Consider the following 16398-nt stretch of genomic DNA (forward strand, 5'->3'; position numbering starts at 1 on the left):
ATCTAATTCACTAACAATAAAGTTGGCCGCAAGTTCTCTTGTGTGGTTGGAGGCTTTGCTGACATTGGGAAGGTGATACTTGTAGGCGCTAGCATTTACCAGGATATATGTGGCAGTCTCTACAAACACCTGTAGAAAAGAGTAGGAAAAGTTGGAAGACAAGACCTGATTGTCTTTTTTCCTCCAATGGCTAAATAGGGACATTAAGGTTTATGATTCTGCTATCTGAAGTATAAAGATGAGAATAAACACTAGATTTTCACTTGGTGATAGAACTTGCAATGCAGTTTATTAAAGCAACATACAGTAAATAACACAGAGCATATGCATATGCTAAATTAGCAGGTTAATGCAAACATAGACAAGGTAGCTTGCTGCACATATATTACAGCAGCCTAACTACACAGACATATCAGTCGTTGTACATATGTCCACTTTAGCAGTGATGATGTCCATGGCCGTGTCCATGGCTAGAGTGATGCTTGCTAATGGAGATGTGGCTGCTAGAGCTAAATCCTCCCTTATGTTGATGATGATGATGGCCGCTTCCACCATGGGACTTTCCTCCTGAGTGGTGCTTTCCACCATGGCTGGAGTGCAGAACAGCTGAAAAATATGCAAGAATAGGTGGTCAAAAAGCTTGAATATCGTGAAGAAGATCAAGAATGAAATGGTAACATGTATACTTTATCAGCTTTATCAGCCCCTCTCAGCCATCATTAGCTATATACATTCTATACTAGAAAACATGGCTCTATCGGACACACCCCATCCATGTCTTACATGTATAGGTAAACGTATAACAAGCAGCATCTGTCTCCAGTCATAGCAGCCAGAAAATTTAATATCACAAATATTGGAAATGCTTGAGTTACCAAAGAAACACTAGTACAAAGATATATAAAGCAGTAAGCAATCTTATAATATTTACTTACAAATATTAACATGGCCATCTGAAGCAAGTCTGAAAAATATATAATAAAGAATATAATAAATTCTGTGAAATTCTGACTTTTTTTTGTAATTTTTCAATGAAAGATTAAAAAGGTATACAAATGTACGTTATTATCTAGTACATATATATAGATATCATCATGTATAATATGAAGAGTCAAAAAAGTCTCCATTCCATATTAAACTAATCCTGATACTTATCAATAATAACTTTGGGATATTATCACTGTAGCTAAAGTTTTAATAAATATCCATATTTCAAACTATCAAGTACATATTTCAGTAAGACTGACCTGTGCTCTTCTCCTTCCAGCATCTTCTTATAGGTGGCGATCTCAATATCCAGAGCCAGTTTGACATTCATCAGCTCTTGGTACTCTCTCAGTTGGCGAGCCATGTCCTGCTTGGCCTTCTGTAGAGCCGCCTCCAGTTCAGCCAGTTTGTTCTTGGCATCTCGGACTGCAGCCTCTCCACGTTCTTCAGCCTCTGCTATGGCAGATTCCAGGGCAGCGCGCTATAACAAGAACAATACGTTTGTTCAATGTAAGTAGAATATAGATGTAGATGTATTTATACCTAACTTTACCCTCCTTTCACTTGTGTTTCCTCATAAATTTTGTTAATTTTCACTTAAAGGAGTATTCTAGTAGCAACAAGTTATCCCCTAGTTTTATTACTCTCATCCTTTAGTACTTGTTGGTACCAGAATACTTCTTTATTGCTTCAGAATTTTAATTAAAGATGTAACAAATGTTAAATTAACCATACTTGGGACTTAGCACATTCAATCTCTCCTTTCAGTCTCTGGATTGTTCGGTTTAGTTCAGCAATCTCATTCTTGCTGTTCTGCAGGTCATTGCCGTTTCTTCCAGCTGCCATACGCAAGTCCTCAAACTGCAGACACAGAAATATCACAAAAAAAATAAGTTACCAACATCTTCACCATTGCTAATGTATTTGGATAGATAGATAGATAGATAGATAGATAGATGATAGATAGATAGATAGATAGATAGATAGATGATAGATAGATAGATAGATAGATAGATAGATAGATAGATAGATAGATAGATCATTTTACCCGTGACTGGTACATGGCCTCGGCCTCAGCTCTGCTTTTGTTAGCAATCTCCTCATACTGAGCTCTGACTTCAGCAATGATACTGTCCATGTCCAGGTCTCGGCTGTTGTCCATGCTGACCACGACAGAGGTGTCTGAGATCTGAGCCTGGAGCTGACTGATCTCCTGCAGAATAATAGACAGTAACATTGCAATTCACTAAAATCACTTCTTTCATTTTTGTGAAATTCAAAGTATCAGAAATTTTACCGCATCATAGAGGGTTCTCAAGAAGTTGATCTCATCGGTCAGAGAGTCGGCCTTAGCTTGCAGTTCAGCTTTGTTCATGAAAGCGGCATCAACATCCTACAAAGCAATTGAGGAAAAATAGGTGTCATCAACATCAAGATACACAGTATCGGTTCACCAGCACCATGTGTCCTAAGACCACCACTTACCCTCTTCAGAGATACAAACTCATTCTCAGCTGCTGTACGTCGGTTCACTTCATCCTCATACCTTTAGTAAGACAAATCCTTATATTTACTGCACAGATATAAAGTAGTCACCTGTATTTTACTTATAAAGCTTTATGTTAAGTTACAATTGGCATGAGCTCGGATGGGCTTGCTTTTTGAAAGGAAGGAGCTAGGAGGAATAGCTACCTTCCAAATGGGTGTTCAGTGATCAATTAGTGAAGGTGCGTCGGCAATTTAAGCTTTAGTTTCCCTTTTCCCAAATTTTATATTAAAGGAGTTAAAACTGAATTGGTGACACCTATTGAAAAGGTATGGCTATTGGGCATCCAATGATAATGAATATTGAAGTACCTTCTCTTCAGTTCTTCTACAGTTCCTTCCATGCTATTTCTCTCTGCATCTAGACGAGCCCTCTCACATTCCAGGTTCTCCAGCTGTCTCCTCAGGTTACTGATAAAAGCCTCAAACAGAGGTTCAATCTGACACCGAGCTGTCTTCTGCTCTTGGAGAAGAGCCCACTTGGTCTCCAACATTTTGTTTTGTTGCTCCAAAAATCTTACCTGTCAAAAGATAGATCTCTTATAATGTATCTTAGAATATATTATAAATAATATATAGATAGCGTGGATGATAGATAGATAGATAGATAGATAGATAGATAGATAGATAGACAATATATAATGGATGATTATTTCTCACCTTGTCAATGAAAGAAGCAAACTTATTGTTAAGACCTTTGATCTGGTTCTTTTCTTCAGTCCTCACTCTTTGGATGTTTGGGTCAATCTCTAAATTTAGAGGAGCCAGAAGACCCTGGTTGACTGTAACATTGGTGATTCCTGCATTGCCACATGATCCTCCAAATCCACGACCAATGCTACCAATGCCAAACCCAGATCCATGTCCGCTCTTCCCTGAATGAAAACTTCCAACTGAAATCTTATGTCCTTTGGATCCAATATTATGGGCACTTGCGCTGCTAAAGCAGTGTTGTTTCTTGTGTCCATGACCCAAGTGCTTAGAAGAATGGGATAAGATGCTGTGAGAGCTGGAGTGTTTAGGCATAGCTACAGAACAAGAGCTGAAGTGCTTGTGTCCAGAGGAGGTGAGGATGGACTGGTGAGACATGGTGGTTCTTCTCGTGGAGGATACGGTGTACAGCTCTATAAGTAATGCGTAGGCAAGTTGTGCTATTGAACAGGCTGTTGTTCTGTCCCTTATATACCGAGAGTGGGTGTAGTCTGTAATATAGACCATGTTATTACTACATATGACTCTAGCTTGGTGACATTGGTTCCTCCTTCTTTCATAGAAAATAAAACAATCACCTACCTCTACTTTCAAAGCTTCCATAATTTTATTAGTTGGTAACATCTCTTCATAAAACAATGATGCTGTCTTGTTAATGGAAGCAGAAGTAATTGTCATTGATCATGACAAGATAGAAAATGTTACTGTACATGGAATGATGTGACGCTTGTCTGAATAACCAGGACAATTACATAGTTCTAATCTTCTAAGCCGACTACATTTATATTGTAAAATGCAGACAAATTGTATGGAAGCATTCATGTTATTTTTCATCTTATTTTGCTGTATAATATATATTTTTATAATTTTTTTAGCAATAATTCAATATTTCAATAAAGGGATTGTGGCATGCTAGACATTGGTGACAGTATTGATAAGATATCCCACAAACATCTGATCAACCAGTGGCAGTTGGAATGGCTGTGTATGGTTCTTGTCTATTGACGGCTAAATTTACTGAACCAAATGTGACTTATGTGAATCTACCCGACTGTGTGCTAGGGTCCATACTCAAATATGTAGCAGACCTGCAGTTGGGCTGAAGAGCATCAGCCATGCATCCATCACATAGATACGTTTTACTGGACTATACACAGCCACCTGTGAGATGTCTAAGGCTCCATGCATACGACTAAGTGTGGTTTCAATGTGGGCCAAATTTGCAGCAGAATGCACTCAGGTGACACTTAGAGTGAATCCGAGTGTCTTCATTCTGTGATGCATTCACAACTATGGGGACTTCCAATCCATTCTGTTCCAATGACATGGAGCAGGATAGGACCTGCTCTATAATCATCTGAACAGAATGGAAAGGAAGCCCCCATACGTGTACTTAGCTGTTAAGTTCCATTTTGCACATCCTGCAGCCATGTAGGGTGCTTGATCCTTCACAGTACCACCACATCCCTCTGATTTCACACTTTTTTTTCGCATCCGATTTCATATGACAAGAATGGCATATGATGAAGCATTGTACGGGAGTTTATAATACCGTAGTTTGGAACCATAAAAGACCCCACATGCCACCATGTACTGCTTGTAGGCAGTATTCGCGGAAAGTAAAAACCACTACAGTCATGTGTATGTATCGTATGGAGTCACAGTATGATCCAGCATCCAGAAAACTCCAGATAGGGATACGCGGAGCTATTTTGCGGCCGCCTCAAAATCACCGCCGCAAAATAGTGCCGCATACTGTATACGGTCCCGGCTCCCATTGAAATCAATGGGAGTGTAAGGATTGGAGTCAGGGTCAGGCAGTGCAAAGTGACACAGCTGGGAAAGCAACACTGTGCAACTAATGACAAAAGGGGTCGCAGGCCCTGCAGCTATAACTATGCTGTAATATCTGAGATGAGGCAGACCAATGCACTTCCTAATTGAAGTGCGCCTACCACGGCTCCTAACCTTCTATCCGGCGGCTAGGATAAGGGGAGAGGAGGCCCTGAAAGTCCTAGGGACTGGAGTCACGGGGTCACACCTAAACAGAAAGCACAGTGTAAATGCAATGCAAAACAAAAGACTAAACAGCATGGAACCAAGGAGGACCACAAGTCCCAGCAACACACAGAAGAGAAGGCGAGGTCAGACGAGCAAGAGGTCAAGCCAGGAGATATAATAAAAGGTACCAAATCAAAAGACAAGGGATAGTCAAAAATACAAGCCGGGTCTAAAAACCAAGAAACATATGGAATACAAACAGACAGGGAATCAGACTGAGCAGGGGGACCAGGAAACACAAAGTGAATGGCTGGCAAGGATCCATGCCTGGGTGGGGATTAAATAGCAGCAGAAAAACACACCTGATGGCTAATGACATGGAGACTGAAGTCAAGGAAAAGATTAACCCTTAATGACCTAAGCACACCCAATAGAACTCCTAACACGTCTCCCAGGGAGACGCCGCGCAGCAAGGAGACCGCGGCGACTCCGTATCCTGACAGGGAGCATTTACGGGCCACAAAAGCTCCCGCTGCGTCTACGTGCCACATTTCGTGCCAAAAGACATCGTGTGAATGCACCCTAAGAGTTAGTTCCCATGGCGGAACTTGCAGCAAATTTTGGGGCAGTTTTCACCCCCGAATCCATGACAGATTCTGTGAAGGTTATAATCATGTAATGTATGAAAAACATTGTTATCTTTTAAAGCTGAATGCTAGATATAGTTGCTTATGCTGGAAACTGGTATAATGTCATATTATAAGATGGCGCCTGCATCCAGGATGGGTGCAAGCAAAACAAATGCTTGGCTTGCTGCCAGAAGACAGCTCCCCAAGGTTACCACGCAGGATCAGGAGTAGCTGGCTATATAAGGAACTGCTTAAACTTTTTCTGTTTGATTAAAATGTACTATACCAATCAGGAATGAATATGAAAACTTACATTGTTGTTATCTCTCTTCCTTTCTCTGCTACTATTTAACCCCAAGTCGTTTTAATAAACGTGCATCAGTATTTCCTTCTTGGTTGAGAGAGGAACTAATACCAACATTGTGTGTCTGGTGGCATTTCCTTACTGCTGGCACTCAGCCTAATTAATTACGATGACAGTTACTCAGGATTATTGGTCAATTAGTCATAAACACAGCTTTGGCCTTATCAATTCCACCTAGAATCTAGCTCCCATTGTTTTCAATGGTAGGCAAATATCACAGCAGGGTGTGGAAAGAATAAGAGTCCAGCTCAATATTTCCACAGATTCCACAGCTAATTCAGTCATGGAGTCTGCAGCTTGAGGCTCCATGCTAATAGGTACATTCACTTTCTGCCGTGTGAATATACCCTTATAAGGTTCAGGTGCAGTTAGTTTGTCAAGGAAATGGAAAATGTAATGGAAATGGAAAATAATTTGCATAAATGTAGAGTTTTTAAAGGGTACCTGTACATTTTTAAAAACTTTTCACATGTCAGGATTTGATCAATGGTGTCTGGGTGCTCTGACCCCCATAATAGCTAAAACAAAGGGGCAGAGGTGCTTAAAGGGGACCTTTCATGTCCTAAGGCACATGTGGTTTTATATAACACTAGAAAGCCTACAATGTGCTGAATTGATGCGTTTTCCCATTCTATTCCCCAGGGCTGGAGATATTGGTGCTGTTACCAATCTCTGCCCATTGTCAGAAAGGCATTCCTGACAGTCTACCTGAGCTGTGAGGAACCTCCCCCTTGACACTACTCATCCATAGCTCTGTACTGTCAGAGGGGGCGCTCCTTACTCCTCAGTGATGACGCTAAGCTGTGAAGAATGCCCCCCCCCCCCGACTGTACTCATCCATAGACCAGTACTGGGGGGCGTTCTTCACAGTTTAGCATCATGGCTGGGCGGTAAGGAATGCCCCCTCTGACAGTATAGGGCTATGTATGAGTAGTGTCAAGGGAGAGGTTCCTCACAGCTCAGGTGGACTGTCAGGAACACCCTTCTGATAGTGGGCAGAGGTCAGTGCTGTTATAATGGCACCGGAATCTCCAGTATCTGGGCACAGAAAGGGAAAGCCAACAGTGCGCTGAATTCAGTAGACTGTCAGCTTTCTAGCGGTATATAAAACCACATTTGTCTGAGGATATGAAACCTTAACTGAGCAATGTGTCCTCTTGCCTCTGTTGCTGTGGAGAGTAATTCCCATCCCATACCTAGCTATCTGGCTGGCTGTGATTGGTTACATGTCACATGTGATTGCGTCACATGTCGATATAAAATATCTTCACCCCCTTCTGACTCTTTCTCCTCTGATGACACATAAGCTGGGACTTTGACTGAATTCTACAAATCCAATGGATGCAGTAAGCTATGAAATTTTATTTCCTAAATGTCATTACTGCTCCATCTGTTGTGATGTGGTCATCTCGAAGACGTTGTTCTTTGCGTTTAATAAGCCAAAAAGAAAAAAAAGAGAATAAAAAATGATTATTGGAGCATTGAAAACATGCGAGCAGCAGCAAGGGATAGGTATGGTAAGTATAGTATAAGGTTGGGTTTATATCTGCGTTGGTGTCTCCGCACCTAATCAGTTTCTGTGATCCGTCGAAAGAACATAAAAACCGATAACAGTTTGGATTTGAAAAAGCCATCGATTTCATTGGGTATTTAAAACCATCCTCAGATGGAACACTTCCGCCATATACAGTTAGGGCCAGAAATATTTGGACAGTGACACAAGTTTTGTTATTTTAGCTGTTTACTAAAACATGTTCAGAAATACAATTATATATATAATATGGGCTGAAAGTGCACACTCCCAGCTGCAATATGAGAGTTTCCACATCCAAATTGGAGAAAGGGTTTAGGAATCATAGCTCTGTAATGCATAGCCTCCTCTTTTTCAAGGGACCAAAAGTAATTGGACAATGGACTCTAAGGGCTGCAATTAACTCTGAAGGCGTCTCCCTCGTAAACCTGTAATCAATGAAGTAGTTAAAAGGTCTGGGGTTGATTCCAGGTGTGTGGTTTTGCATTTGGAAGCTGTTGCTATGACCATACAACATGTGGTCAAAGGAACTCTCAATTGAGGTGAAGCAGAACATCCTGAGGCTCAAAAAAAAGAAAAAATCCATCAGAGAGATAGCAGACATGCTTGGAGTAGCAAAAACAACAGTCGGCTACATTCTAAGAAAAAAGGAATTGACTGGTGAGCTTGGGAACTCAAAAAGGCCTGGGCGTCCACGGATGACAACAGTGGTGGATGATCGCCGCATACTTTCTTTGGTCAAGAAGAACCCGTTCACAACATCAACTGAAGTCCAGAACACTCTCAGTGAAGTAGGTGTATCTGTCTCTAAGTCAACAGTAAAGAGAAGACTCCATGAAAGTAAATACAAAGGGTTCACATCTAGATGCAAACCATTCATCAATTCCAAAATAGACAGGCCAGAGTTAAATTTGCTGAAAAACACCTCAAGAAGCCAGCTCAGTTCTGGAAAAGTATTCTATGGACAGATGAGACAAAGATCAACCTGTACCAGAATGATGGGAAGAAAAAAGTTTGGAGAAGAAAGGGAACGGCACATGATCCAAGGCACACCACATCCTCTGTAAAACATGGTGGAGGCAACGTGATGGTATGGGCATGCATGGCTTTCAATGGCACTGGGTCACTTGTGTTTATTGATGACATAACAGCAGACAAGAGTAGCCGGATGAATTCTGAAGTGTACCGGGATATACTTTCAGCCCAGATTCAGCCAAATGCTGCCAAGTTGATCGGACGGCGCTTCATAGTACAGATGGACAATGACCCCAAGCATACAGCCAAAGCTACCCAGGAGTTCATGAGTGCAAAAAAGTGGAACATTCTGCAATGGCCAAGTCAATCACCAGATCTTAACCCAATTGAGCATGCATTTCACTTGCTCAAATCCAGACAAAAGGCTGAAAGACCCACAAACAAGCAAGACCTGAAGGCTGCGGCTGTAAAGGCCTGGCAAAAGCATAAAGAAGGAGGAAACCCAGCGTTTGGTGATGTCCATGGGTTCCAGACTTAAGGCAGTGATTGCCTCCAAAGGATTCGCAACAAAATATTGAAAATAAAAATATTTTGTTTGGGTTATGTTTATTTGTCCAATTACTTTTGAGCTCCTAAAATGTGGAGTGTTTGTAAAGAAATGTATACAATTCCTACATTTTCTATCAGATATTTTTGTTCAACCCTTCAAATTAAACGTTACAATCTGCACTTGAATTCTGTTGTAGAGGTTTCATTTCAAAATCAATGTGGTGGCATGCAGAGCCCAACTCGCAAAAATGGTGTCACTGTCCAAATATTTCTGGCCCTAACTGTATGTGCTTTTTTCGGATTGAGACACTCCAAAAAATAAGGATACAGGTCGGACAGCGACATATTTGTCTTTTTTATTTAACACTGAAGTCTATAGAGGCGGACATAAACCAATTATCAATGGCTGGTAATCCATTTGTGTCCATTTTGCAATCCATTTTTTCCTCTTCATTCTTTTCTGCACATGCTCAAAATGAAGATAAATCGGAAAAAAATTGGATACGCACAAAATAGACACTTGCAAAATGGACATGCTGCGTTTTTCATAAAGGCAGATGTTTCGCAGCATTTTTTTTCTGCAATGTGTGGATGGCATTAGCCAGAATCTCATTCACTTTGCCTGTACTGTATTATGCAGTGTTTTTTAGCTGGAACATGGGGCCTTAGCTTTACTTGTCTTCTTATTACTCCTCCTCTACCAGCTTGAATTGTTGACACGTGACAGGAAGGGTTCATCGATTCATGCTGCTTGTGCCAAATTCTGACCTTTCCCTCTTGTTCCTCCTACCTCCTTGTGCTATTTTAGCCAATCGTTATCTCCTCTAGGTAAAAATACTAGGGTCACGGGTTATGTCCGCTTCTGGGCCTGTCCATGTTCAATCAGTGGTGTTGTTAATATAAATAAAGCTGTTTAAAAGGGGTGATGTGTCTACTCTGAGCCACTGGCTCCCCCTTTGATAGGAGGGGTGGGCCAGTGATTGGCACAGTCCAGTGCTTGATAAGCCCGGGCCGGGCAGCTATTTTCTTCTTCGGCTAAGACAGTTGCTCACCCTCCCTCCCCTTTTGTTTTGTTGGTCCTTTATTTAAAAAAATAAATAAATATATATATATATATATATATATATATATATAAAAAAAAAACAAAAAAACATTTGGCTCTATATATCGGTGTAGTGTTTTGAGATGGCTCTGCTGTGGTTTTTGGTTTATGCTTTCGGCAGTGTCTTTAGTTATGTGTGGTTATGTTATTGGTACTTCACTGTCAATTTCTTTTTCCGTGAATCCGCACCTGATTATGGCAAGTCACAGCTGGCGGTCGGTGGTTCAGAAAAGATGAGGGGTGGACCAGAAGCCGGATGGGCCCTCTGGATGTCCGAGGTGGGGCTTACTCCTCCAGTTCAGTTATTTTTGCTATGCAAAGTTGTTAGGCAAATTTGGTTGCAGTTAAGAGTGACATAAGAGTTAATAAAGCTGTGGCCGAACTACCGCCCACTAAAAGGTGAATTGGTGTCTGTCCTTATTTCAACATAAAATAAATGGGGGGTGCTGTTCAGGTAACGGATTTTATCTCTGGCCAGTCACAGTCAACCTAACATCTCAAATTCGTCACTTAACTCCGCAATGTGCAGAACACTGCACTAGCCTGACCAGGGTGAAAGACTAAGGGCTCGTTCACATCGGCGCCCGGGACTTCGTTCTGCAGGTGTCCATTTCCTGCACAAAACAGGGCAGAAGACGGAAACCTGCAGGCATCTTTCAAGCCCATTCATTTGAGTCGGACATGCAGTACTCTGTGTCCGGTTTAAAAAAAACGGTTTAGCCGCGGAGAGCTCAAAACGTTCACCGGCGCTCACGGCCGGACTTGGCATGACAGGTTTCCGTCTTCTGCCGGCAGAAGAAGGAAACCTAAAACGGAGTGCCGAACGCTGGTGTGAACCCAGCTAAGACTAAACATGTGAATTTGTGGATTGCATTTTTTTAGTAAATACATTTTTAAAGAAGGTCTGTCACCTCTCCTAACATACTTATAGTTAAGTATATATACAATTATTATAGCACTATGTTGTGCGGTTCCTCTGTCATTTCTCCTAGACCTGAGTTTTGCTCTGAGCTCAGTTTCCGCTCACCCTATGGTCTATATAAGCATCTCTTATTTATGATATGGCCTGTTCCCTGTCGTCCCTACCAGCGGCACAATGTGGGGTATTTCGTGCCCCTGTGTGCTGGTAGGACAGGCGGAATTTTAATTAGCCATGTATTAATTTCACATGGCTTGTTCCCTTTAAGAGGGCACAGATACCTCCCCCCTGTGCGTTTTTTTCTGTCCTGTGTAAAGGATCGGACAGGTGGGGAGGACTCTGTGTCCTCCTAAAGAGAAAGAGTAAGAAGAAGTTTCAGGTACTTACCTGCTCAGACCTGTTCAGGTGTCTTCAATCATGCACTCTGCCCCTTTGGACTTCTGTCGGTCCTGCAAAGAGAATAGGTAAGATTAAAGTTACCTATTTTGCCCACCTCCCTCACGCAATCCTACCTCCTGTTCCCCGGTATCCAGTCCTGCTGGGCTTCGGAGCCGCGCGCAGCCAGCCGGCGTGTTCGCGCGGCTCCATGAGGGGAACTTCCGGTTTTCGCGGAACCTTTCCTCTGCGTAGGAGGGTTCCGGCCGGTCGTTTAGAAGTGTAACACCGGCAACTTCCGGTTTTTCGGCATTCGCCGCTCCGGGACCACGCGAACAGCAGCGTTGGACACTGGAGGTCCTCAGGAGATTAAGGTACGTGCCAATGTAGTTGGCTCAAGGGGGGAGCGTGACTTGAAGGGCTAGGAGTGTTATGAAGGGCAAAGGAACGGAGCTTTTGACTAAGGCCACGCCCCTTCCGGATATGGGGCTGTAAAAAGGGGGCAGGTTGCATCCCTCATTGCCTGCTAGTCTAATCCCTAGCTGGTTTCTGCGCTGTGGCTTGTGGTTACCGCTTCAAACTGCATTTATTCTACTGCAAACTCTGCTGAAGGTTGGTAAGTGGTCTGCAGAAGCTGGGTGAGTCTCCTCATATGGTTCCTTGAATGTACTCCTCTGATGTTTCATATTCCATGCTTAGGTATCGCTGAAAGCTAGCTTCTATTTGTCATGTCTTCCTCTTCTACCCCTCCCGGGGATCAAGTAAGACGGAAGAAGTCTTCTAAAAGGAGACACCTGGCTTGCATTGATTGTGACGTTCCACTACCTGATGGTAGGTGCGTTTTTTTCGTCTGCTAATTCTCCCAATGGTGGGAGTATCCTGAATGTCATTGTTTTGCCTTTAGGCTATGACTGGTCACGCTGCCAGCAATGCAGGGGACCTCTGCGGGAGGAACCCGTTACCAGTGATATGGTAGCATGGGTCAAGGAGTACATGGTGAGTACGGTTGCCGCAAAGAGGGGAAGGGTCCCCTCCGGCTTCTAAGTATCCTTGTGTTTTTTGCAGGATGATTCTTTAAAGGATATCCGTACTTCACTGGCTCAGCTCACCAAGAAGCAGCGCGTGGAAAGGCGTTCTGCTTCACTGCCCTCCCTGGAGCGCCTCCAGGTGGAGGAGGTGTCCATATCATCGGACGATCAGTCCTCCTGTACCAGCAGACCAATTTTCCATCGGGAAAAGACTAATAAACTGCTGAAGGCCATCCGGTCGTGGGACCAGGTTGGCGAGGGGGAAGCCTCTGCGTCCACCTCTGGGAAGCGGAGGGTTTTCCAAGTGGACGCCTCCATGGCCAGCCTAATGGAACAAGAATGGAAGCAGCCGGAGAAGGCTTACGTCACCACCAGAGCTTTCAAAGCAGTGTATCCGATTGATCCCTCCCAGCTGGATCGCTGGGGTCCACCACCCAAGGTGGATTTAGCCATCTCTAAGCTTTCCCGTCGCACTGTCGTGCCCATCGATGACGGGTCAAATCTTCAGGATTTGCTTGATAGAAGAGTGGATTCAACGCTCAAGAAGGCGTATTCGTCTGCTTCAGCCCAGGTGACGGTGGGCATCGCCTCAACGGAAGTAGCTGATAAGCTTCAAGCCCGGCTGGACCGCCTGGAACGGGATATCGACTCCGGGGTTAACAGGGACGACATCCTGGCATCCATGGGGGAGATCCGTCTCGCTACGGATTTCCTGAGAGAATCGGCAAGACAGCAGGTGAAGCTGGCTTCCAAGGCCATGGCCCTCAATACCGCCGCCAGGAGGCCCTTGTGGCTCAAACCTTGGCGGGCTGATGTCGCCTCCAAGTTTCTTTGTGTTCCCTCCCCTTTCAACCTGGGAAGGTTTTCGGCCAAGGGCTGGACGATCTGATGGAGGGATTGGCTGATGGTAGAGGGAGATCACTACCACAAGCAACCAGAGGAGGAAGGCCTCCCCCTTCTAGGGGTCGAGGCTCCACGTCTCAATACAGGCCTCAACAAGGAAGCCAGAGACGCCCCAGATACCGTCCGAAAGGGGCGGGTCGCGGGATCCCCAAGGAGGACCCTAAGAAGAAGGGGTTTTGAGGAGACGCCGCTCTCTGTGACCAGCTCTCCCGTAGGAGGGCGCCTTTCGAATTTCCTTGTGGCATGGCATCTTCGCATTCTGGACCCATGGGTCTTTCAAGTTGTTCAGCGAGGATACGCAATAGAGTTCTCCCATCCTCCGGTGGATCGTTTCATCACTACGCGGGTCTTACCAGCCCTACAACAAGACTGCCTGGAGGCTTCCGTCGCAGAATATCTCTTAAAGGGGGCCCTGGAAAGGGTCCCTCCTCCCGAAGTGGGTCAAGGAGTTTATTCACCCGTGTTCTTGGTTCCAAAGTCCACAGGAGGGTGGCGGATGATTATAGATCTTCGGTTCCTCAACCTCTTCATAAAGAAAAAACCTTTCAGGATGGAGTTCATAGACTCAGTAACCAGTTTCCTATTGCGCAACGAGGTCATGGTCACCCTGGACCTGAAGGATGCCTACTTACATATCCCCATCTTCCCGCCACACAGGAAATATCTACGTATAGCCGTTCTTATGGCTGGTCACAGAGAGCACCTACAGTTCACTGCTCTGCCATTCGGCATATCGTCAGCTCCGTATGTATTCACCAAGATGGTCGCACCAGTTGCCGCCGCTCTCAGACTTCAAGGCCTCTTCGTGGTTCCCTACCTCGACGACTGGCTTATAAAAGCTCAGTCTACTTCAATTCTCCATCACCACCTCCAGATAGCCATCGCCTTCCTCCAGGAGTTAGGTTGGCTGATCAATTGGGAGAAGTCAGAAATAGTGCCATCCACCCGGAAGGAATTCCTAGGGTTTGTTCTGGATTCCCAGAGCATGCAGATTTTCCTATCTCGTCCAAGGCGAGCAAAAATAGAAGCTTCGGTTCGGGGCCTCCTCAGGTCCCGATGGATCACCATTCGCACCGCCATGCGGGTCCTAGGCCTGATGTCTTCTTCAGCCAAGGCGGTCCCTTGGGCTTTATGGCACTTGCGTCCCCTTCAGATGGAAGTGTTGAGAGCCTGGAACGGATCTCCACGGGGACTGCACAGGAAGATCTGCCTTTCTCCCGGTACCCGTCTTTCCCTCAGATGGTGGAGACACCTGAAAGACGGAAGGTCCTCGGTTCAACCTCGTTGGACCCTGTTGACAACAGATGCGTCCCATTCGGGATGGGGAGCCCACCTGGACGGCAGGACTGTCCAGGGTCTGTGGAGGAATCCAGAGGTAGGAACCTCCAACCTGAAGGAGCTAAAAGCAGTGTATCTGGCGCTGAAGTACTCGCCCCCTTTCTCGAAGGGAAGGCAGTCAAGGTCCGGTCAGACAATATGACGACGGTAATATACTTGAACAAACAGGGCGGCACCAGGGTTCCAGCCCTACTGAGAGAGGCGAACTTGATCTTCACGTGGGCAGAGAAGAATCTGACCCACCTATCCGCTGTTCACATCAAGGGCTCCCTGAACATAGTAGCGGATCAGTTGAGTCGGGGTATCCCTGTATCAGGAGAATGGTCTCTCAATCAAGACATATTCCATCAGATTGTCCAAACATGGGGCCTTCCGGATGTCGACCTCATGGCAACCCGACTCAACGCCAAGGTGGAAACCTTCTGCTCTCTGTACCAGGAGGACAATGCCTTGGCAGTGGATGCCCTGTCCATCCCATGGAGGTTCAGGCTGATATACATTTTCCCTCCAGTTTCCATCATACCCAAGGTATTGATGAAAATCAGACAGGACCAAGTCTCGGGAATTGCCATAATCCCGTTCTGGCCGAAAAGGACTTGGTTTGCCCAGCTCATGTGGATGAGTCAAGGCAGGTATTGGAGGCTTCCCCCCCTCCCAGATCTGGTGACACAAGGAGAGCTGAGACACCACGATCTGAGGAGATTCAATCTGACAGCCTGGAGGTTGACCAGTCCCTATTAAGGAATAGAGGACTGTCTCAAGGCGTCCTAAGGACTTTAGCCAGCGCCAGAGCCACCTCGACCAATAAGAATTACCGTAGGATCGGTAATATTTTCCAGGCCTGGTGCACGGAACACGAAGTGGACTCCTCCGATCCCCCTGTGAGGGCGATCCTGGATTTCCTTCAGGACGGCCTAGACAGAGGGCTTGCAGCTTCTACCCTGAAGGTACATGTAGCCGCTTTGTCCGCCTATCTGGGGAGGCGGTTGTCTCAGGATCCTTTAGTGAGCACCTTTATCAAAGGGGCAACTAGGCTGAGACCAGCAGTTTCTGCTCCTGTCCACCAATGGGACCTCAGCAAGGTCCTAACGGCACTTTGTGTTGCTCCATTCGAACCTCTGGAGGAGGTGGATCTAAAGTGGCTGACCTATAAGGTATCTTTTCTCCTCGCTATCACCTCGGCAAAAAGAGTAGGGGAGCTTCAAGCACTCTCATCAGAAGCTCCTTACATTGCCTTCTTTGAAGACCGTGTTCAGTTGAGATTTCTGCCAGGATTCAGGCCGAAAGTTTCTTCTAGGGCGAATGTGAGTCAGCTCATTTGCTTGCCAACCTTTTTTCCCGTGCCCACTTCCCCTGAGGAGGAGAAGTGGCATACCCTAGATTTAGTCCGGAACCTGCAGATTTACCTTCAGCGCACACGCGCTTTCAGGAGATCTGAGAA

At 44.9% G+C, this 16398-nt stretch overlaps 1 protein-coding gene across 1 annotated transcript; it reads right to left on the reverse strand.

The window, feature by feature from the left end:
* Positions 1-336: 336 nt before the first annotated feature.
* LOC142195788 (keratin, type II cytoskeletal cochleal-like) lies at positions 337-3656 on the reverse strand. The gene is made up of 9 exons (XM_075265821.1): positions 3193-3656; positions 2845-3053; positions 2473-2533; positions 2285-2380; positions 2036-2200; positions 1723-1848; positions 1248-1468; positions 936-964; positions 337-606 (listed from the first exon to the last, which is right to left on the reverse strand). The coding sequence occupies exons 1-9, from the start codon at positions 3619-3621 to the stop codon at positions 437-439; spliced, it is 1506 nt and encodes a 501-aa protein (XP_075121922.1). The 5' UTR covers positions 3622-3656; the 3' UTR covers positions 337-436.
* Positions 3657-16398: the final 12742 nt, after the last annotated feature.

This window comes from Leptodactylus fuscus, chromosome 2 (genome assembly GCF_031893055.1).
Source record: "Leptodactylus fuscus isolate aLepFus1 chromosome 2, aLepFus1.hap2, whole genome shotgun sequence".
Taxonomy (NCBI): domain Eukaryota; kingdom Metazoa; phylum Chordata; class Amphibia; order Anura; family Leptodactylidae; genus Leptodactylus; species Leptodactylus fuscus.

Bases quoted from the DNA above. Each gene is read 5' to 3' on its own strand.
- LOC142195788 (XM_075265821.1), bottom strand. From the start codon at position 3,621: ATGTCTCACCAGTCCATCCTCACCTCCTCTGGACACAAGCACTTCAGC. The intron at 1,849-2,035 runs GTAAAATGATCT...CTGTGTCTGCAG, and splicing joins AGGCCATGTACCAGTCACGG to TTTGAGGACTTGCGTATGGC. The intron at 1,469-1,722 runs GTATGGTTAATT...TTCTTGTTATAG, and splicing joins TTGAATGTGCTAAGTCCCAA to CGCGCTGCCCTGGAATCTGC.